This window comes from Elephas maximus, chromosome 4, assembly GCF_024166365.1.
Source record: "Elephas maximus indicus isolate mEleMax1 chromosome 4, mEleMax1 primary haplotype, whole genome shotgun sequence".
In the NCBI taxonomy this organism is placed as follows: Eukaryota; Metazoa; Chordata; class Mammalia; order Proboscidea; family Elephantidae; genus Elephas; species Elephas maximus.
Window position 1 is genome coordinate 56,704,501 of NC_064822.1, and position 23,192 is coordinate 56,727,692.

The 23,192-nt window shown below is 36.8% G+C and overlaps 2 protein-coding genes across 11 annotated transcripts in view; one reads left to right on the plus strand and one right to left on the minus strand.

Annotated features, from left to right (window-relative positions):
- Positions 1–17,182, minus strand: part of CACNA1C (calcium voltage-gated channel subunit alpha1 C) — an 896,734-nt gene extending 879,552 nt beyond the window's left edge. For 6 of the 8 annotated variants that reach the window (XM_049885094.1, XM_049885093.1, XM_049885097.1 and 3 more), the window contains exon 1: positions 16,634–17,182. In XM_049885094.1, the coding sequence (XP_049741051.1) occupies positions 16,634–16,772 (139 nt within the window). In that variant the 5' untranslated portion in view covers positions 16,773–17,182. The remainder of the gene's footprint in view (positions 1–16,633) is intronic. The other 2 variants (XM_049885099.1, XM_049885096.1) reach the window with 1 other exon arrangement.
- Positions 1–23,192, plus strand: part of DCP1B (decapping mRNA 1B) — a 59,977-nt gene that overhangs the window by 19,290 nt on the left and 17,495 nt on the right. For all 3 annotated transcript variants that reach the window (XM_049885117.1, XM_049885118.1, XM_049885119.1), the window contains exons 4-5: positions 20,122–20,188; positions 22,366–22,507. In XM_049885117.1, coding sequence (XP_049741074.1) covers positions 20,122–20,188; positions 22,366–22,507 — 209 coding nt within the window. The remainder of the gene's footprint in view (positions 1–20,121; positions 20,189–22,365; positions 22,508–23,192) is intronic.

Sequence of the window (23,192 nt, forward strand, 5' to 3'; positions counted from 1 at the left end):
TGTGGATGCAGTCCCATTTGAGAATAGGGTTTTCTTTGCTATGTTAATGAGGGCATATCAGTATAGGGTGTGTCTTAAAGTAGTCACTTTAGAGATATTAAAAGACCTGATTAGCCATAGAAGCAAAGAATCACAGATGGGGGAAGGTAGATGCTATGCCACATGAAGATCACCAAGGAACAAAGATCTTCTCCAGAGCAGACAGAGAGAGAAAGCCTTTCCCTAGAGCTGGTGCCCTAAATTCAGACTTCTAACCTCCTAACTGTGAGAAAGTAAATTTCTGCCTCTTAAAGCCACCCACTTGTGGTATTTCTGTTATAGCAGCACTAGATAACTAAGAGAACCTGAGTAGTCCTGTAGTTATCAAAGAAATTAAATTAGTTGTTTAAAATGTTCTAAAAAAGAAAACTCCAAGTCTGGATAAATTCTACCAAACAGTTAAGGAAGAAATAATTTCAGTTTTACACAATCTCTTCCAGAAAATAGAAAAGGACGGAAATATTTCCCAACTCATTTTATGAGGCCAGCATTATCCTAATACCAAAGCAAGTAGAGACATTACAAGAAAAGAAAATTACAGATCAATATCCCTTGTAAATATAGATGTAAAAACCCTCAACAAAATTCTAACACATTGAATCCAGTAACATATGAAAAGATGGTAGATCTTTAGTCTTGTAACTTGCATCTGAGTTATCCCCTTCATACAACACCACTGACAGATTTTTCATCCTAAAGCACACATCTAGTAAGTCATTGAAATCATAAATGCCTACCAAGTAAACTTTTTCACCTGACATTTCACAGACATTCCACGGTGTGGATCATAACAAATTATGGATAACATTGTGAAGAATGGGAATTCCAGAACACTTAATTGTGCTCATGACGAACCTGTACATAGATCAAGAGGCAGTTGTTCAGACAGAACAAGGGGATACTGAGTGGTTTAAAGTCAGGAAAGGTGTGCATCAGGGTTGTATCCTTTCACCATACCTATTCAACCTGTGTGCTGAGCAAATAATCCAAGAAGCTGGACTATATGGAGAAGAATGGGCATCAGGATTGGAGGAAGACTCGTTAACAACCTGCCTTATGCAGATGATACAAACTTACTTGCTGAAAGTGAAGAGGACTTAAAGCACTTACTAATGAAAATCAAAGACCACAGCCTTCAGTATGGATTATACCTCAACATAAAGGGAACAAAAATACTCACAGCTGGACCAATAAGCAACATCATGATAAACGAAGAAAAGATTGAAGTTGTCAAGGATTTCATTTTACTTGGATCCACAATCAATGCCCATGGAAGCAGCAGTCAACAAATCAAAAGACCCATTGCATTGGGCAAATCTGCTGCAAAGGACCTCTTTAAAGTGTTGAAAAGCAAAGATGTCACCTTGAAGACTAAGTTGCGCCTGACCCAAGCCATGGTATTTTCAATTGCATCATATGCATGTGAAAGCTGGACAATGAATAAGGAAGACCAAAGAAGAATTGACATCTTTGAATTGTGGTGTTGGCGAAGAATATTGAATATACCACGGACTGCCAAAAGAACGAACAAATCTGTCTTGAAAAAGTACAACCAGGAAGCTCCTTAGAAGCAAGGATGGCGAGACCGCATCTTACGTATTTTGGATGTGTCGTCAGGAGAGATCAGTCCCTGGAGAAGGACATCATGCTTGGTAAAGTACAGCGTCAGCGGAAAAGATGAAGGCCCTCAGTAAGATGAATTGACACAGTAGCTGCAACAGTGGGCTCAAGCATAACAATGACTATAAGGATGGCACAGGACCAGGCAGTATTTTGTTCTGTTGTGCATGGGGTCGCTATGAGTTGGAACCGTCTTGAAGGCACCTAACTACAACAACAACAGTCAGGTCCCAATTTACCTTTTTGGCAAAGTCTGCTACTGCTCTTGTACACTTATCCAATTCACCAACCATACACAGCTGCTGTATTTTTACACAAATAACATGTGCCTTCTATGTTTGTTTGCCAACTGTACCCTCCCCCAGTGCACTATGCTGATTTTTTTGTACAGCAACATGTAAAAAAAAAAAAAAAAATGGCATTGCGTTACTTATGAAAATACCTGGTGGAGGAGTGAGAGCACAGTCAGCAAACAGAAGTAAAAGGTGTGCTTCATTTGTGTAAAATACAGTATACACTTTCCCAGAATATTTAGTTTCTTAACTTCCATGTTTTTAAACATACTCTATCCTTTTTTTCTCTTTGAATTCCCTGTCCCATTCCCCGCTGATCATCTCTACCTGACATATTCTACTCATATTTCAAAACCCAGCTGAAACTTGGCCTCTCCCTGATATTTTTGTGATTCCTCCATCCAGCTGTGATCTCTTGCTGTAAAATATACCCCTCTTATAATTTTTTTATATTGTACCATTCTAATTTTAACTTCTATAAATGTTTATTGAACACTTGATACGGATTCTGTGCTGGATTCTAGGAGTTCAGTAATGAATAAGACACATCCCTTACCTTGTAGAATTTACCATCCTGACACAAAATATGGACATATAGACATATATTTTTTAAATAATAGGTAACTGCTGAGCTAGAAATATATAGAGGGCATTTACTATACCTTAAATATAGTATTTATCCCAATTTCTCTATTAGAGTGCAAGCTCTTTGAGGGCAAGTATCTTTCTACTCCTCTATAGCACTTCATTCCTTAAAATAAGTATCCACAATTAAATATTGGTGATGAGTACTGAGTTATTTTTATTAAATTTCTTTGTTCGAAGCAAATAATAAAGCCTAACCAAAATTTTCACAAGCATTTCCTCAGTCTTTTTTCTTTTAGGGCATTAGTGAACAGGCATTAAGCAATACCACAAACACTATGTAGAAACTCAAAGCACTAAATAATTATACAGTTTCCGTAAGAACTGGAGCCCTGGTGGTGCAGTGGTTAAGCACTTGACTGCTAACCAAAAGAAGTCAACAGTTCAAATCTACCAACCGCTCTTTGGAAACCCTGTGGGGCAGTTCTACTCTGCCCTACAGAGTCGCTATGAGTCGGAATCAACTCGGTGGCAACAGGTTTAGTTTTTTTGGTTTTGGTGCATAAGAACTACTCTGCTCCTCAAGATTATTTTCACACAGATAGTAGTAACATTAACCCCAAAGTTTCTGGAAATAATTTCAAATTGTGAGAGTGTCAAACATCCTTATCGTGAGAAATTTAGTAGTTCTAGGAAGAGAGATTATGGTGTTGGCAAAGAATATTGAACATATCATGGACTGCCAGAAGAATGAACAAATCTGTCTTGGAGTATGTATGGCCAGAGTTCTCCTTAGAAGACAGGATGATGAGGCTTCGTCTCATGTACTTTGGGCATCTTATCAGGAGAGTCCAGTCTTTGGAGAAAGACATCTTGCTTGGTAAAGTAGAGGGTCGGTGAAAAAGTTGAAGACCCTTGACGAAATGGATTGACACAGTGGCTGCAACAGTGGGTTCAAACATAGCAATCATTGTGAGGATGGCACAGGACCGGGCAGTGTTTCGTTCTCTTTTACACAGGGTCACTATGAGTCAGAAGCAACTCCACAGCACCCAACAACAACAGGAAGAGATACAATGTGGGAAAGTGTTGATTGCATCAGTGTGAATGACATGATGTATAATGCACATATACTTAATATATATATAAATAATGATGTAAATGTTCTTTGTAAAAATTTCTTTAAATTCCAAAACACATTTTATAAGGATAAGTTTCATTCAAATTGTTTTACCCTTTTATTGAGATATTGTGTTTTGATATTTAGTAAGTTTATTCACTACTCCATATTTGATATTATAATAATGATACATGAAACCAGGTCATATGCCTGTTTTCCCATGGCCCTGTAGTGCAAACAATAAAGCTTATTGTATAGAATTTGATCTGAGAATGAGATAATAATTCTTCCATTTTTATAGAAGCAGCCAAATGTGTAAGTCTTTATTAAAAACGATTAAACACAGGTACCATTACCAAGCACTAGATTTAAATAGAATCATGTGAGCATTTACCACAGAAGAAAAAATGATAAATTGAAGTTCATCAAAAGTAAAAATTTCATCAAATTAAAAACTTCTTCTAAAGATACCTTTAAGGAAATGAAAAGGCATACCATAGGTGGACAAAATATTGACAACAAAAATATCAGACATAGTACTTAAATCTAGAATTTAGAAAGAACTCTTGGAATTCAATAACAAGAAGACCAACAACCCAATTAAAAAATTGAAAAAATATTTGAACAGACACATTACAAAAGAAGATATACAAATAGCCAATGAACATATGAAAAGATGGTCAACATTAATCATCCAAGACTTCCATGTTATTGTGGATAGCAGTAATTTATCCCCTTCTTTTGCTGTGTAGTAGTCCATTATATCAATATAGTGAAATCTATTAATCCATTCTCCTTTTGATGGATATTTGGGTTATTTCCAGTTTTGAGTTATGTATAAAGTTGCTGTGAACATTCTGGTTCATGTGCTTATTTCTCTTGGGTTTAATACCTAGGAGTGGAATTGATGGGGTCATAATGTAGGAGTTTGCTGCTGAATTACTTAGAACTGTCAGTTGAGGTCAATGCTGAATGGTTTTCTAAAGTTGTGGCTATTTATACTTTTACCAATAATGTATAAGAGTTTCACTTGCTCCATATCCTTGTCAACACTTGGTATTTTTGGTCTTTTTAATTTTACGTATTTTGGGAGTTCTGAAGTGATATCTCATTGTGGTTTTAATTTACATTTTCTCTATAAATGCTCATGAACCAGAATGTTCATAGCAACTTTACACATAATAACTCAAAACTAGAAATAACCCAAGTATCCATACACAGAATGGTTTGATAGATTTCTCTATATTGATACAATGGAATACTACACAGCAACAGAAGGGAATAAACTATTACTACCCGCAATAACGTGGAAGTCCTGGATGATTAATGCTGAACATCTGTTTATAATGGTGCTGAGCACTTTTTCATACGCTTTGGACATTGGAGGATATGCAAATTAAATGAGAATGAGAATACCACATGCCGAGAGTGGCCAAATTAAAAACATTACCAAATGTTAGCAAGGGTGTGGAACATCTGGAGCTCCCATACGTTGCTGATGGGAGTATAACATGGTACAACCACTTCGGAGAACTGTTGGGCTGTTTCTTATAAGCATATACTTACATAAGATACAGCAAATTCCACTCAGAGTTATTCTTTTACTTAAAAGAAAGGAAAACATGTGTCCACATCGAGACTTGTACACAAATGTTCATAGCAGTTTTATTCATTATAGCAAAAAAAAAAAAAAAAATTCTCCCTGGAAACAACCCAAATGTCCATCAGTAAGCAAATGGAATGCTACTCAACAATAAAAAGGCATGAACTACCGATACCTGTGACAACATAGATGAATCTCAAAAACATTATGCTGAGCAAAAGAAGCCAGATACAAAAGAGTACAGACTGTGTGATTCCATTTGTATGAAGTTTAAGAACAGACAAAACTAATATGTGATGATAGAAGTCAGAAAATAGTTGTCTCTGTTGGGGTGGTGGAGGTGGGGGTGTGGTTATTGACTAGAAAGGGAAATGAAGGAACTTTCCTGGATGATGAAAATGTTCTATATCTTATTTTGGGTGGTGGTTACATAAGAATGTACTGTTGTCAAACTCTCGTACAAAACACTTAAAATGTATGTATTTTATTGCATATAGTAAATCTTTTCTCAACTTAAAAAAAGAATAATTGAACCTTAGAGGAAGATTTTAAAGAAAAGAACACAAGTATACTATGTTGTCAGGGTTGTATTCTTTCACCATACCTATTTAATCTGTATGCTGAACAAATAATCCGAGAAGCTGGACTATATAAAGACGAATGGGGCATCAAGATTGGAGGAAGACTCATTAACAACCCGCATTATGCAGATGACACAACCTTGCTTGCTGAAAGTGAAGAGGACTTGAAGCACTTATTAATGAAGATCAAAGACCACAGCCTTCAGTATGGATTACACCTCAACATAAAGAAAACAAAAATCCTCACAACTGGACCAACGAGCAACATCATGATAAACGGAGAAAAGATTGAAGTTGTGAAGGATTTCATTTTACTTGGATCCACAATCAACAGCCATGGAAGCAGCAGTCAAGAAATCAAAAGACGCATTGCATTGGGCAAATCTGCTGCAAAGGACCTCTTCAAAGTGTTGAAGAGCAAAGATGTCATCCTGAAGACTAAGGTACGCCTGACCCAAGCCATGGTATTTTCAATTGCATCATATGCATGTGAAAGCTGGACAATGAATAAGGACAACTGAAGAAGAGCTGACGCCTTTGAATTGTGGTGTTGGTGAAGAACATTGAATATACCATGGACTGCCAAAAGAACGAACAAATCTGTCTTAGAAGAATTACAACCAGAATGCTCCTTAGAAGCAAGGATGGCGAGACTGTGCCTTACATACTTTGGACATGTTGTCAGGAGGGATCAGTCCCTGGAGAAGGACATCATGTTTGGCAGAGTACAGGGTCAGCGGAAAAGAGGAAGACCCTCAATGAGGTGGACTGACACAGTGGCTTCAACAATGAGCTCAAGCATAACAACGATTTTAAGGATGGCACAGGACTGAGCAATGTTTCGTTCTGTTGTGCATAGAGTCGCTATGAGTCGGAACCGACTCGATGGCACCTAACGATAACAACAACAATGTAATTTCATTCTCAAATCTGATTAGAACATTCCAGTAACTCTCAATTTTGTATTATCTTGGCTTCCTCAGCCTGGAAATACAACCATTCTTGTTCTAAAACACATCTCTAGGACTTTAAACTGACATGATATCAAAAGCCTTTTATGTAGCTTGACCTCAACTGACAGTTTTGAGTAATCTGAGGTAAAGGAAATAGCTTAGTTTGCATTTTTCGTTTCTAGATCAGTTAAAAAGGCTGTGCCGCTTTCACACTGGCTTGGGACATGGTCAGAGAAAAAAGTTGTCTTTTTGCTGAAAATATGAAAACCTGTGTAACTTAATTTTTTTACTGAGTAGAAGAAATTAACTTTCCAATCCCCTCTTAAGAGTCAATTAAAGCCTTAGAGCTTCTCTGCAATCCTTTTAAACACTGCATCTTAGAAGTAGCATATTTCTTTCCCCAGAACACAATGTATTGTAAACAATTAATAATGTTTTAAAATATAATTGTAGACATTTTCTTGACAGCTATTATAGAGCTTGTTTGGGGTGTAAATCTAATTTCTTTAAAACCTCCGACATAGATGTACCCATACCTATGTACCTATCCAAACCAAACCCAGTGCCATCGAGTCAATTCCGACTCATAGCAATCCTATAGGACAGAGTAGAACTGCCCCACAGAGTTTCCAAGGAGTGCCTGGCGGATTCGAACTGCTGACTCTTTGGTTAGCAGCTGTAGCACTTAACCACTATGCCACCAGGTTTCCCCTCTGTACCTATAAAAAAAAAAAAAAAAAAAAAAAAACCTATAGATGCCTTTAATAAATAATAGCAGTGTTAAAGTCAAATTTGTTAACAAAACGGGTCATAATTTAGAAGTAACATTGCTCATTATACTTTGAGCACATTTTGTGAAATATTTGCTCTCTCATTATACAGCTATTAATTAGTTGGCTGTCTATTATCTAGGCTAACAAGAAGGCAGTGGTGTGAGTAGTAAATTATAGGCCCCTTGTGGACTCTTTTTGTGGACAGATGCCAGATCTTATATTTTATTTGTATTCTGCAGTACCAAATAAGCACAGATTTGAATGAGAAATAGACATGTACAGTGAACTTAAAGTAATTCCCAAATCATTTATATTAGTTTTAGAATTTTTATATATGTATGTATGTACATATTATGTTTTTATCCAACATTCTGGGACCCCAGTATTCTTAAGACAAAGTTTTGAAGACATTCTGCAAAGGGCTGATTAAGAAAGAACCACAAAGTTGCCCAGCTGGCCAAAAGTCTCCCCCGTTCCCTACTTCATGATAAAAAAGAAAAAAAAAAAAAATTTTTTTTTTTTTTTTATGGTAGAAACTGAAAATACTACCTCTCACGCTAATGCGAAGCTGAACTGTATAGTTCATTGTTTCCATAGCTGGGATGCTAATCAGTCTTTACGCCTTTTCCTGGGTTTCAGACTACAGGGAGGAATAAAAGTTCTTTCAATATAACAAATTCTAAGACCCTGAGACTTTCTGTCTTTTCTTAACCTTGGAATCAGTTCAGACATTTATTAGAAAAGAAGTTGAAAGGTTAAAGGTTAAAAGTGAACCCTAGGTAAATATGTTACTAAGAAAACGAAAGCCACATTATCTGCCCACAGATAAGTAATTGAGAGTTTATTTTTCCATTCCAGGATATTTACTAGTATATTGATGGCTTCAAATAGTAGTTCTTAATCTTCTATGAGTCACAAACCCCTTTGAGATTATGATTAATTTCCTTTCCTCCCTACCTCCCTCCATCTCTCCCTCCCTTCCTTCCTTTCTTTTCTCTTCAGATATTTTTTGATTGCCTACTCTGTGCCTGGCATTGTTCTAGGAAGTCTATGCTTTGTATTTTCCCACTCCACCCCAAAAATGTCTATTTGCATATATACACACACAGTCCTGCATACAATTTTAGTATCTCATTGAAATCCTGAAGCCCAATAGGGTCAAGAAACACTAACCTTAAAAGTAATTATATGGTTATTAGATAGACTCTTAGTATCTACAGGAATAACAACAGACTATCTGTCTATCCAGGATCTGCCCAGCAATGTAAGATTCCTTTAAAGTAGACTCATTCAAATTCATGGGCAATATGAAATGGGGAACAAAGAGTTTGTCGTTTCATATTCATCCAATGAGAATAGGTAACCTGTACAATCTTGAGGCTCTTTTTACTGTATGGGAGAGGAGTTGTTGGTTGCACTAGATAACTTTCAAGGACTCTTTCCATCAGTTAAATCTGTGCTGCTTAGTAAGAAAGAAGGAAGGCCACTGAAATTAAAAAAATTATAATATGGTCACTGAATCTCACTTCGTGTCTATAAGCCTTCTTTGCCATTCTAACTGAAAAATTGATCTATTCATTCTGCACCATTGCTCAGAGAGCTAATGTGTTTTAATATATGATTAAGGATTACACATTTGCTGTGACTTGACTGATGAAACTTGTCAGTCTGACCTTAAACCCAGAATTACTTTTTTGTCTCTCCTTATCACTAATCAGCTCACGCTGAAAGGAAGAGATCTAAACTCTAAAGGAGACTATTTATCGGAAGAACTGGCATTCTCTCAATTAAGGAAGGCCCTGAAAAAGCCTTGAGTAAAGCAGAATTTCACTTTTGAGCCTTGTGGTATTGGCTCTGTCTCTGGATTTCATATTTGTGTTTTTCCATGTTTTGAGTTGTGATACCTGATAGCTCCTCAAAACACATGCACATAAGCACACGGAATAGGGGTAAACAATATCCCTCTTCACCCTGACCACTCAGCTTACACAGCCCCTACGCTTCATCATTTATGATTGGAGGGCTCGTACCTACGACCTTCACATGAACTTAATGGATAAAACACATATGCACCTCTAAACTTTCTTAACAGTCTGGCATGCTTAGGTGAGGAGGAACTCATGTGGTAAAGCCACATGGGGGCTACAGAGCTACTAGGTGAGAGTAAAATTAAACTGAAATCACTTTTATTTTATTCTGAAATAAAAGCTTTGAAGATTCTCAACTTTACCAAGGAAACATCTGCAGAGTAATGGATTTGGACTCATACACTGCATTTGTGGCTTGGAGATGGACTGGATTTTATATTTTGTTTTTGAGAACCCAGTTTGGAATGATACAAGTTGAAATCTTGGCAGAGAAAAATTGGCTTCCAAAACATTTTCTGAGATGTTTAGTGAGTGAAGCATCTTTTAGTTTCCTTGTCCTGACACAAAATTTTGCGTGTAGGAAGTGCTCATTGGCGCCCTGGTGGTGCAGTGGTTAAGAGCTCAGCTGCTAACCAAAAGGTCGGCAGTTCTAATCCACCATCCGCTCGTTGAACACCCTATGAGGCAGTTCTACCCTGGCCTATAACGGTCTCTATGAGTTGGAATCAACTCAACCGCAATGGTTCTTTTTTTTTTTTTTTTTTAAGTGCTCATTATAGCTGCAGTGAGTGTTCAGTTGTATTCTTTCAGAGTCTTTCATATTACTGATTTTTGTCCAAAAATCATCTAGAAAATAGTTTCAAATAATCAAGTTCTGGAATCAAGGTTAATTTACTTCTTAACCTACAGAAGGAAAAATATTAATATTTCCATGTTCTTACGTGTTTTGGAAAAAGAGAGCAATTTTGGCCAAAAACTGGAGTTAAAATTATCCTGTATATGACCTTAAAGCTCTTATTTAATAGTAGAATACAAAAATGATTTAATTGTTTATCACATAAAAGGCTTTTGAAAAAATAGCATCTTCTCTATATTCATAGATTAAGGTCAAAATGAGAAAAGTGTAGAACCTCTGACTCACTTTACTTCCTCCTGTCAGGAAGTAGCATTAGGCTCCTTTGTCCAGACCACTGCTATATAAAATCTTAGAAATTTTTCAGTGATTGTGTGTTTTATAGTTGGGTTATTTTCAGCAAAGTCAATTCCTACAATTGTTGAACACTTGACTAGATTTAAATATGAGGAAGTCTCTTTTTCTTTGGAACAAAATTTTAAACTGTAGAGATACTTTCTGTGTTTTATGTTTAGCTTAAACATGTGTTTCTCATAAGCTACAAATGTATAATACTGGATTTATTTCTCTATGTTGGGATTCACTTAAGATAATGAATATTCCATAAGTGTTGCCAGTATCATTGACATTGCATAGAAGTCTGATATTTTTAGGATAATTTAGATACTTGTGTATATAAACTTCAGAGTACTGTTACCGTGAATTACTGGGATATGAATACCCTATTTTTTTTTCTGGATTAAAGGGCTGCTGTTCTAGTCCGCCCTGTGTTTTTCCATGAGGGGAAATGCATGTGATTTTATACATTAATTGTATTCTTTCAGCTCTTTAGTTGCCACTGCCTGACAGGTAGTCAATCAGCAAGAATGGTATATGGTAGAATTACTGTAATAATAAGTACACATAAACTGAGTACATTAGTGCCTACACAGTGCTGGATCAATAGAAATATATAATCTCAGGGAACTCACATCTTAATGACAAAACCCCATCAGCATGAGTTATACCTAAGAATATCATGTTTGAAGCAGAATAAACTCTAAGTGAAGTGAGAAGGAGAATAAAAAGGGCAATGTAAGGAAAAATCTCCATGGGTAATCAATTGATGCAGAGGATCTCGCATATCTAGTCTACAGTGTTTAATTAAGCCAGAATAGTGATAACTATTGATATGAGCAATTACAAGGATTATTTATGGTATAAGATCTTCAAGTCTTAGATTTTGGTTCAATCCAGAAAATATTTGTTGAATGTCTACGTGTGGTAGGCACTTTGCTGGGTGTATTAACAAAGTCCTACTCTCCAGGAGCTCATAATGTAGTTGTATAAATAATTATGACATGTGTGTGTATTTTATTACTCTTTATTTTTTAGAACAATTTTAGGTTTTCAGAAAAATTGCTCTTGAAATACAGAAACTTTCCGTGTACCCCCATTCCTCCTACACAAAGTTATTTTTTTTGTGTTTATTATTAACATCTTGCATTAGTTTGATACATTTGTTCCAACTGATGAGCCAATATTGATATATTGTTGTTTGGTGCCTTTGAGTTGGTTCCAACTGATAGCGACTCTTTGTACACCAGAACAGAACACTGCCTGGTCCTGCACCATCCTCACAATCGTTGCTATGTTTGAGCCCATTGTTGCAGCCAGTATGTCAATCCATCTTGTTGAGAGTCTTCCTCTCTTTTGCTGACCCTCTACTTTACCAAGCGTGATGTCCTTCTTCCAACACTGGTCCCTCATGATAACATGTCCAAAGTATGTGAGGCGAAGTCTTGCCATCCTTGCTTCTAAGGAGCATTCTTTCTGGCTGTACTCCCTCCAAGACAGATTTGTTCATTCTTTTGGCAGTCCATGGTATATTCAGTATTCTTCACCAGTACCACAATTCAAAGGCATCAGTTCTTCTTCGATCTTCCTTATTCATCATCCAGCTTTCGCACGCATGGTTTTGAAAACACCATGGCTCAGATCAAGCCACCTTAGTTTTCGAGGGGACATCTTTGCTTTTAAACACTTTAAAGAGGTCTTTTACAGCAGATTTACCCAATGCAATGCATCTTTTGATTTCTCGACTGCTGCTTCCATGGGTGTTGATTGTGGATCCAAGTAAAATGAAATATTTGACAGCTTCGGTCTTTTCTCCGTTTATCATGATGTTGCTTATTGGTCAAGTTGTGAGGATTTTTATTTTCTTTGTGTTGAGGTGTAATCCATATTGAAGGCTGTGGTCTTTGATCTTCATCAATAAGTGCTTCAAGACTTCTTCACTTTCAGCAAGCAAGGTTGTGTCATCTGCATGTTGCAGGTTGTTAATGAGTCTTCCTCCAATAATCTTGATGCCACATTCTTCTTCATATAGTCCAGCTTCTTGGATTATTTGCTCAGCATGCAGATTGAATAAGCATGGTGAAAGGATACAACCCTGACACACACCGCTCCTGACTTTAAACCACGCGGTATCCCCTTATTCTGTTGGAATGGCTGCCTCTTGGCCTAAGTACAGGTTCCTCATGAGCACAATTAAGTGTTCTGGAATTCCCATTCTTCGCAATGTTATCCATAATTTGTTATGATCCACACAGTCGAATGCCTTTGCATAGTCAATAAAACACAGGTAAACATCTTTCTGGTATTTTTTTCAGCCAAGATCCATTTGACATCAGCAGTGATATCCCTGGTTCCATGTCCTCTTCTGAATACGGCTTGAATTTCTGGCAGTTCTGTGTCGATGCACTGCTGCAACCCTTTTTGAATTATTATCTCCAGCAAAAATTTACTTGTGTGAGATACTAATGATATAGCTCAATAATTTCTGCATTCTGTTGGATCACCTTTTGTTACATTATTATTAACTAAAGTCCCTAGTTTATATCAGGATTCACTGTTTGTATTGTACAGTACTATGAGTTTTGACAGATGCATAAATCATGTGTTCTACGTTACAGTATCATACAGAATAGTTTCACTGCCCTTAAAATGCTCAGTGCTCCACCTGTTCATGCCCTCCCCCTGCCTCACAGTTTGTTTTGTTTTTAGAAGGATGTACAAAAAACTATGGGAACAAAGAAGAAGTTGAGACTGTTTATCTTCAGGGCAGTGAGAAAGACTGAGTCTTCAAGGATGAACAGGAGCTCAGAGAACTGGACCTGATGCAGGGAGAAGATATTTTGGGGAACCCTGTTTGATATTTATGATCTAGGAGATTTTGAAATTAAGCAGCAAGATTATAAACAAAATGAAAATATAAATTTAAATGGCCAATAAAGCAGAATAAGTTGTTCCTGTTTATATTAATTATTGAAGATGGCTTCTTCTGCTTCCTATTTTTTTTAATGTTTATTTATTTTATTAAATCTCTTGGATTAAAGGAATTTTTCCCTGAAATTAATAACAGTGTGTTATGAAGAAGGCTCCATCTGACTTTTCATGAGCCTGAGGATAGTAACAGACCACGTGATTCCCAATTTGGGAGCATAATGACCACCTCTGCGAAGATTAGGTAGGCTGAATGATGTTACATACATTTTTTGTTAGAAATGAAAACTTTTGAAAAGATAAATCCATATTTTACCTTGAAGGTAATGAGCTGTCATTTATAGTTGGAGGGTACATATTAATATGATCCAAATTAGTGTTAATACAGAGAAGTATTTTTTTTTAATATTTTTAATGATGCTAACTTTCTAATGAAGTTAACTTATTTAGAAAAAGAAGGTTTGTTTTCACTTCAGCATATCTGTTTAGGTTTTCTACAATTACCCAAAAAATGTTCCTGAGTTTTAGGCGTCCGTAAAACAGAAACTGCTCCTCATGTACTGCTAACCTTCCAATATTTCAAGATCATGGGATCACTAATTTGTGAGGTGCAGGCAAACTATGTCATATGAAAAGAACCAGATCCAGGGGCCACAGATAACAGTGCTATGTAGACTCTCAGTGGCCAGTGAAGATTTGTTTTACAAGATTGTGTCCATGTTTGGTCAGTAAAGCTAAGGCAGAAGGTGAATGAAAGAACATTACTTTCAAGGCCAAAGGAAGCATTTTTTGTGAAAAGCGTTCTAAATGGGGTAGAAGCACAAAATCCACATAGAACGAGCCAAACATGCCCTTTTTTCCCATCCAGGGATTCTAGTACATAAGTAACCTAATTGCTGCCCTGGCAATTACTGCTGTAAAAAAGCTGCCAATACTAGGAATTCAAACTGTGGTGGCATAGTGGTTAAGAGCTGAGGCTGCTGACCAAAAGATCAGCAGTTCAAATCCACCAGCTGCTCCTTGGAAACCCTATGGGGCAGTTTCTACTCTGTCCTATACTGTCACTATGAGTTGGAATCGATGGCAATGGGGTTTTGTTTTTTTATTCCCTTCCTCTTTCTTTCCTCCTTTTTCTCCTTCCCTTCTTTCGTTTTCCTTTTGAGAGTCCACATGAACCTTAGTTTAAAAAAGACTAGTTCCCAACCTCTTATAATCAAACCTGGCAAGTTAAAAAAATTTTTTTGAATACTTAATTGTTTAATTTATAAAGTCTTCGAAAGGGAAAAAAAAATGCTGTTGCTGTTGAGTTGATTCCGACTCATAGGAAGTTATAGGACAGAGCAGAACTGCCCCATTAGGTTTCCAAGGAGTGGCTGGTAGATCAGAACTGCTGACCTTTTGGTTAGCGGCCCTATCTCTTAACCACTGCTCTACCAGGGATCCAGTAGTATATTTTAGAGAAAATAGATTGAACCCAGAAAAATGACTTTGACTAAGCCATTTATGCTTGTTAGAGGACAGATTCCTCATTAGTGAAGCTGGGCTATCGAACTGCACACTTTTTAGCTGGCTTCCAGCGCTAACACTTCATGGTTCTAGCTTTCTAATTTTTTAAGTACTTTGTGATCTTTCGGATTGGTAGTAGCATATCCACATCAGTAGCTGTGTGTGTATGCTTACTACCAAATGCTAGTAACAAGTCATCATCAATATGGCTGAACTTATGTAAACTTGAACTAGATACATGGTACAATAAATTAAGAAATACTATATTTGAACAGCCTCAAAAACAAGTGTTTACACAAAGTCTGTGATTAAATGTTCTTGGTCCTTAAATTCAAATGACTATTCCACTCATTTAAGAAAAACCTCATGAAAAGAATGGGATTTGAAGGCATTTTAAGATTTTTAGTCTATCCTTAAATGCCCGGAAGAGATTTGTATAATTTACACTGCCATGTTTCCATGGTTTTCCTAGTGAAAAAAGAGAACTTACATGCCTTCCTTGCTACATACTGATTATGAAAACCATATTTCCCTGTCCTTTTGAGAACAGTGAAATTATTTTTTTTTTAAAAAAAGAAAGCAGGAGAGCATTACCAAATCAGATATCCTGGCTATTTAAACTTTACTCATGTAATTATGTATCATCAATTTACTAACTGTGTGGAAATGTGCCTTATTCTTTAAAGTCAGACAAATATCAACAAAAATTCCTGGCTAAATGATTGCAACTTGCCATTCAGGAACTTGGAGTTGAAAGGTATTTTGGGTAAAATATAGAACAAATGATAAATGTCCTAAAAGAACTGTTTAAAAAAAAAAACATTGAATAGAAATATTTACTATGAACATAAACTAAGCAAAACCAAACCCATAACCGTCGAGTGGATTCCAACTCATATCGACACTATAGGACAGAGTAGAACTGCCCCATAGGGCAGCCGAACTCTTAACCACTACACCACCAGGGTTTCCGAACATAAACTAGGTGGAGTATATTCTCAGAGAACCTCTAAAATGAATTCGTGCACCCTGCTAATAAAAATTAAAAGATTCCGAATGAAAATGTACATTTAAGTGACATTTGATCTTACCTGTAATGGTCTCTTAACTCTTAAAATTTGATTAGCTTTGGATTTTGCCACTAAAGAAATATACAAAGAAGAAAATACCATTATAGAATATGATCACCTTGCTCCCTATCTTGTCTGTTTGTACCTACAAAACTCGGACATGAAATCTAATGTATAAGTTTTGATGTCCTCAATCTTTCTCTCATAATTAAAAGGAAGGAAGAAGATTGATGTTTTAATTGATATGCAAAGGCAATATTGCATTGCCTATTCCCTCAAACACAGCTTGTTTCAGTTGAGAATTTCCAAAGCGTGACATAAACCACAACAGTGCCATTTTAGGCAAAACTGCACAACTGTGCTATTGAAAGTCCGGTATTAAATGCAAAAAGAGGTGTGCCAAAGAGATGAGTCCTTAGAGTGGTGGAGTCCTACATTTTACATGTCATTAGAATATTTCGTAGTAAATTTCAACATGTTCTTCCTATTCTCTGAGATTTCTTACCTCCAGGAGGGATGTAGAAACAGTTGAGTTGAGCTTCATGGACCAAGGTGCCCTTAAACTTCATCTCTGTCTCGGCCGACAGGTGACTGGCAAGCGGCTGGTACGCAGGCTTAGCAGACTGGATAAAGGCTCGAAACATTGTAAATTTCCAGTTGTGTACTAATAACTACGTTGAGTTTTTAAAATAAGTATCCTGCTCGTGCACTTATCTCGTAATTTTTTAAAACCCAGAAATCATTCCTGTAGGTAACATCTCAGTGCTACAGGGGTTTACACAGCTATGTTACATAGCTGCAAACTTAGGTTACAGCAATTTTTGTCAGTTTTAGCTTTCTAAAAACTACACCTTCTTTCTTGGTTCTTTCAACCTTGTCTTTTTCCCGTGCTGTGCTTACTGCCTACGTAGGCGCAGGCCTCTCCCCCACTGGCTTTACGGGAAAACATGGATTGAAATGTGAAGTTAATGGTTTCTGTCAGCCTGTCAGCTCATCACCTCGCTGAGGCATGGTGATCTCTGGTTTTTATATATCACCACGAGGTGCTCTGATATGCCCTCTTGTGTGGAAGAGTGATAGGTTTGGCCAGGGGTTGGGAGACCTTGGGCCTAAGAGGCAGAAAACTTCAGTTGGAATGTGCACTTCAATGTAATTCACTGCCTCTTTTTCAGTGGAATGCAGCTTAAGTGGCCAAACTATTTCAGGGAGAGAAAAATTAGGCCCAGTCCTACATTTTATCTCGGTGCCACCTTTCAAGATCCAGGAGTCTTGGTAAATCTGTTCGTTTGCTCTTTTTTTATTCCCCCCGCCCCTTGGGTATTTAAATTTTAGGTTCAAACTAAATATTATCTGGGACGAAAAGAGCTATTTCAAAAGGATCTCCTTTTAATCTTAAAGCCATGATGCTTTAGAGATAAATCGTCCTGTCCTAAAGAAGTCTCCTCAATGTGTTTCTAGAAACCCAGTCCTTCCTTCATTCTGCTTTGACATTTGAAAGATGTTTCCATAGCATTTCCCTTCCTGAATCTGCATTTCAGTTCCTCATGGTTATGACAATGTCAGACTGCTTTGCTATTTGTATCAACACTTTCCTTGGCATCCTCCCCTTATGAAAACTTAGTTCCTTATGTCAGATGCCACAAATGTGTAATACCATAAAAATTACACCCAAAATATTTCTATTAATATATTCTACTGATGAGACACCAATGGCTGGCTTTTCCTCTGCCTTTGTGTTCCTGGGCCTCGGGTTCCTAAGTTATGCCAGGTTTTTCTTCCGTGCTACCACCCTTCTCCTTTGACAGTTTCGGAAAATTCAGACTCCAGTGAAAGAAGATGTTCATGGTAGCCAAAAAATAGACCAGGCTTCTAGTTTTGTGATAAGATTAAAGCCACCAAAATATACAAACGTATTCACATTTTTAAGTGATTGAATGTCAATGATCCAATCCAAATTTACTTACAAGACCTCGAGGCTGGGTAAGTTAGGGTGCAGGAACACTGTGTGGGAATCAGAGTAGGGAATTAGTGTTGATGGACTGGGGACAACCTTGAAGTAAAGTTTTGAGAGACACATTGAATGATCTTGAGATGAAAGAATTCCTTTTTGATATCAAGGCTCATAGCATTAAGCTTCAGAACTCAGATGTTCTTTTTTTCAAAAGATTGTTAATGTACTAAGGAGAAATATGTGTCTGTATTTCTGTCTAAGAGGATAAAATGATCCTGTTCAAGAAAGAGCTGGAGGGGGGGGTCACTTTTTTCCCCTCTTCTCACGTGGGTAGGTAAGATAAAGATTCCAGGTACACTGATAATACAAAAACAAAGTAAAAAACCCATTTCCGCCTTTTGGCACGTTTACTAATAAGTTTAGATTCATGGAATTCCTTTTTTTAAGATGTCTGCTTAAAATAGCACTAGATAAAAACATTTCCTCTATCTTTTGATATCTGAATCATTACTGACAAGAAGCAGAAATTCCATACCTAGGCATTGATCAGGTAAGTGGGGAAAAAGCTGTGGTTAAAATATCACAGTTCTTTAAATGGCCAAATAATATTCCTATAATTAAATGCTTTGAAAGTTTAATGTTTTTTTCCCTTTAAAAGTTTTTTTTTTGGCCAGTTTTTATTGGATCATCATAATATTGCAACTATTTTCAATGACAGTTTGAAAATGTATACATAGCTAATTCATTATTAACGTGATTAATACCACCAGATCCTCAACTAGATACATATCGATGTATTTTGGAATTGTTTCAGCCTTTGGTATAAAACTGATGTAGATGGGCACATAATAAAGTATATAACTTAACTGAAAATTGTGAAATGAATCAATAGCAGCTATATTAGACCATGTTTTTCTTTCATTACTAAATGGTTAAATCATAGTCGTATCTAATCCTTCAACAGTTGTAAATTTTCTGACATGTTGAAGTCAGAACTTATTATTAAATTTTATTTTTGCCAGAACTCTATTCTAACTCACAGCTTACAAAGCCAATTTCCAGTTAACATATTCCTGGGGCGAAGGAGCGGTTTCTAGGCATAATTTGTGCATCAGATTCCTGAATCCTTATGAATAAAGATAAAACATTTCTTAAATGTGTACATGGAGTATAGAAATGATATTCCAAAGCCAGGAAGTTCAGAAATTCTGATTTCATTTTCAGTCTGTATTCATTCATTTAAGAAGCATTTGCCAAATGCCTGTTGTGTTCAAGTGCTAAATTTTTAAGGAAAACACACTTTATTGGATGCACGTATCCGTGTGTGTGTGTGTGTGTGTGTATCTATGTGTTAAGACCGCTACAGATTTCTTTGTGGGTTTAAAAATTTCAGTGCTAGATTACCAAGCTTTAACTCCAGTGATTGTTTTCATTTATACAATAAGTATACATTTAAAGTATTAAGAAGCAAAGATGTCACTTTAAGGAGTAAGGTGCGCCTGACCCAAACGATGGTGTTTACAGTCGCCTCATATGTATGCAAAAGCTGAGCAATGAATAAGGAAGACCGAAGAAGAATTGACACCTTTAAATTGTGTATTGACAAAGAATACTGAATATACCATGGACTGTCAGAAGAACGAACAAATCTGTCTTGGAAGAAGTACAGCCAAAATGCTCTTTGGAAGCGAGGATGGCAAGACTTCATCTCATTTACTTTGGACATGTTATCAGGGATCAATCCCTGGAGAATGGCAGCATGGTTGGTAAAGTAGAGGGTCAGCGAAAAAGAGGAAGACCCTCAACAAGATGGATTGACATAGTGGCTGCAACAATGGGCTCAAGCATAACAGTGATCATGAGGGTGGGGCAGGACCTGGCAGTGTTTGGTTCTCTTGTACATAGGGTCCCTATGAGTCAGAACTGGCTTGACGGCATCTAACAACAACAGCCTTCATTTCTCTTCAGAATGGAAAAGGTAATTTGTTTCTACTTTTTAGTTTTGAAGATGCTCATGAGTTGCTTGATGTGTTCTTTTGCAGTGTCCATTTATGGAATTTGGTTTTATGATAAGGAAGAATGCCAAAGAATTGCAGAGCTTATGAAAAAGTAAGAGCTGAAAGGTTAAGTATTTTTCAGGACCTGGTGCTTTTGTTTGTATTTCTAAATGTATGCAACTATACCATAATTTAAATAGAATACATCTCTTACTGAAATTCTTTTTCACAGTGGTCCAGGAAACACTTAATATTACTTAATAAGTTAAAAACAGACATAAGGGACTTGCTTCACTTTCCTTAGTGAAGATTTATCATCTAGAATGACTCAATTCACTTTTTCTGCCAGTGTGAAATATATGTAATGTGTGTTCTTCCAAATGGCAGTTTTCCTTAACATTTTCCACATTTGTAAATTAGCAATTTTTTGTTTTTAAAAATAAGTTTTCAATACGTTTATCAGTAAAGAGAGCATTCAGAGCCATATCTAAAAGGCTGGTTCGGATTGTCTCAAATCTTTTATTTCCTTCCTGCTCTAAATGCTTATCCATGCCATTTAGCTGCATATCCGTGTTTTAGAAGCTCACAATTTTCTCATTTGCCTCAAACACTGTGGTTACATAGGATAGTCTTTATTTTCAATTTCTTTGGAAATTTCTGAGTTAATACAGTCTTTCTTATTACTATCCTCTTTTTGTCTTAATCTCATGAGACCTTATGATTTGTCCCCTTCTGCATTTTGGGAAACTTGAATCCCTGTTCTGACTTTCCTACTCTCTTTGCTTCCCTGATGGCTTTGAAAGGAGGACCCAGCCTGGTGTTTCCTCTGTGACTGGTCAGCTATTTGATCAGTCCTTGAGCCCCCAGGGCTGCTCACTGGAAGCAGCCATTGCTCTGCTATTTATGGGGATGGGTAAGAAAGAGCCTGAGAATTAAGTGATTTTCCTACATGTGTTTTTTCTCAGCCTGTGACTGGACTCAGCTGAGCACAGAGCTGCTGCCCACACTGATGTGACAAAGCACCTCCAGCTACAAAAGAACCAGCTTCCAGTCTTAAGTCCCAGGGCAATGAAATGACTAAATAGTGACCCCAAGGCAATGAAAAATGGGGGGCACTTTTTTTTTAATAAATGGGCATAGATTCCTGAAAATCTAGCTTGTGTCAGCTAATTGTAAGTAACTAGCTCAAGTTGCAGCTGGTGATTAAGTGCGTTCAAACTGATATTTACCACCATAACAACTAGTTTCTTGAACATTCATGTTATCGTAAACTGTGCGATGGATTATAACAGCAGGATTTCATATAGATTAAAAAGTACCTTGTAGCTCAGCCAAGAGGCCATGTTAAAATTATCACCATTCTGCAGTAATTACTTAACAGCTGGGGCAGGACACTGTTCACCAGCAATAAGCTGATTTGCGTGGATCAGACCCCTTCGCCGGTTAGAATAAAATCTCAGTTAACTTCTCAGAGCTTTTTTTTTTTTTTTTTTACCATAAATGTAATGGCAATAATAAATGAATTTGAATGGAAAGTCAAAGCACACAAAGGCAAAAAGTATTTTTCTCAGCATCACCCAGCAGCAGATAGGCACAGTCTGAGCTCCCTTCTGCATGGTTTTCAGGACAATACAGGACACTCATTGCTCTAAGTGCTTTAATGCTTCCTCCTCTCAGAATTAGTATGGAATCTTCACTGTGTTTTTAAACTGCCAGAGACCAACAGGATTTGAGTTGCTGAGCTCACCCTTGCTTTGACTTCAAAGCACTCTGGAATGAGGGGAAAAAAAAAATCTTGTTTTGGTATGCAGCTCCCACACTGTTTGAGAACTCTAAATTGGGTTTCCTCAGCAATTAATTAATGAGTCCTTTCAAAATGCTCTAGACGAAGGGTCGGCAAACCTTTTCTGTAAAAGAGCCAGATAGTAAATATTCTAGGTTTTGCAGGCCATGAGTTAGTTTCAGCTAATCAACAGTTGGGCAAAAACAGCCATAGACGGTATGCAAATGAACAAGTATGGCTGTGCTCCAATAAAACTTATTTAACAAAAACAGGTAATGGGCTGGATTTGTCCTACAGGTCATAGATTGCAAACTTCTAGACTCATATAGGTAGTCAGTGTACACAGGCCCCCAAATCTCACTTTTCTTCTTTCAATTCCTAAGTAGTCTTCTTTCTAATATGGTTGTAACCGGGATGGAATAACTGGATGAGAATTGGGGATGGTTTTAAAAAACACTTGGTTGAATTGGTTTCTTTCGATGGATTTTTCACCTCTGCTTTTGTAGCCTAACTCAATATGAACAGTTGAAAGCCCATCAAGGAGCAGGAGCAGGAGCAGGAATCTCCCCAATGATCCTCAATTCAGGAGAGGGAAAGGAAGTAGATATCTTACGAATGCTCACCAAGGCCAAAGATGAATACACAAAGGTGAGTTTTTGCCCTTTCTTGTGATACATATTTAAATTCCACAGTGGGGATATTCTTGTTGAGAAAGACTGGATGCTATTCCTTTCACCAAACTAATATGAAAAATAAAATCTTTATTTGTTTTAAGTAGGCTAAAGAAGACTAGTATTTGATTTTAAGTGAATTAAAATGTAGCCTGAAAAATCAGTAGTCTTTGTATATACAGTGTCCAGTTAGAAGATTTATGAGAAGACTCCATTTACAGTCTAGCAACAAATTAATATAAAATTCCTTGGAATAAAATTAACAAGAAATGGGCAAAACCAGTATGAGAAAAATTAAACCCTCCTGAAATGCATAAAAGTAAAAAAAAAAAAAAGTAGACTTAAACAAATGGGAAATATAAGTTCTGTCCTTGAACAACGAGATTCAACTTAAAGCTGTCAGTTCTCCTGAATCTTTAACTTTAAGGTGGTCCCTAAACAAATACCAGTGGGTTTCTTTTTTCTCTCTTTTTTTTTTTTCCTGGAGCCAGACAAGTTGATTATAAGGTTCATGTAGAGAAATTTAAAACCAGGTAGAATAGCCAGGAAAACCCTGGCAAAAAAAAAGAACAATGTAATGGGCAAACTATCTGATATTAAAACATTAAAGCCTAAATATTTAGAACAGCATGGTGTGGACACATGAACAGTCAGATAGACTA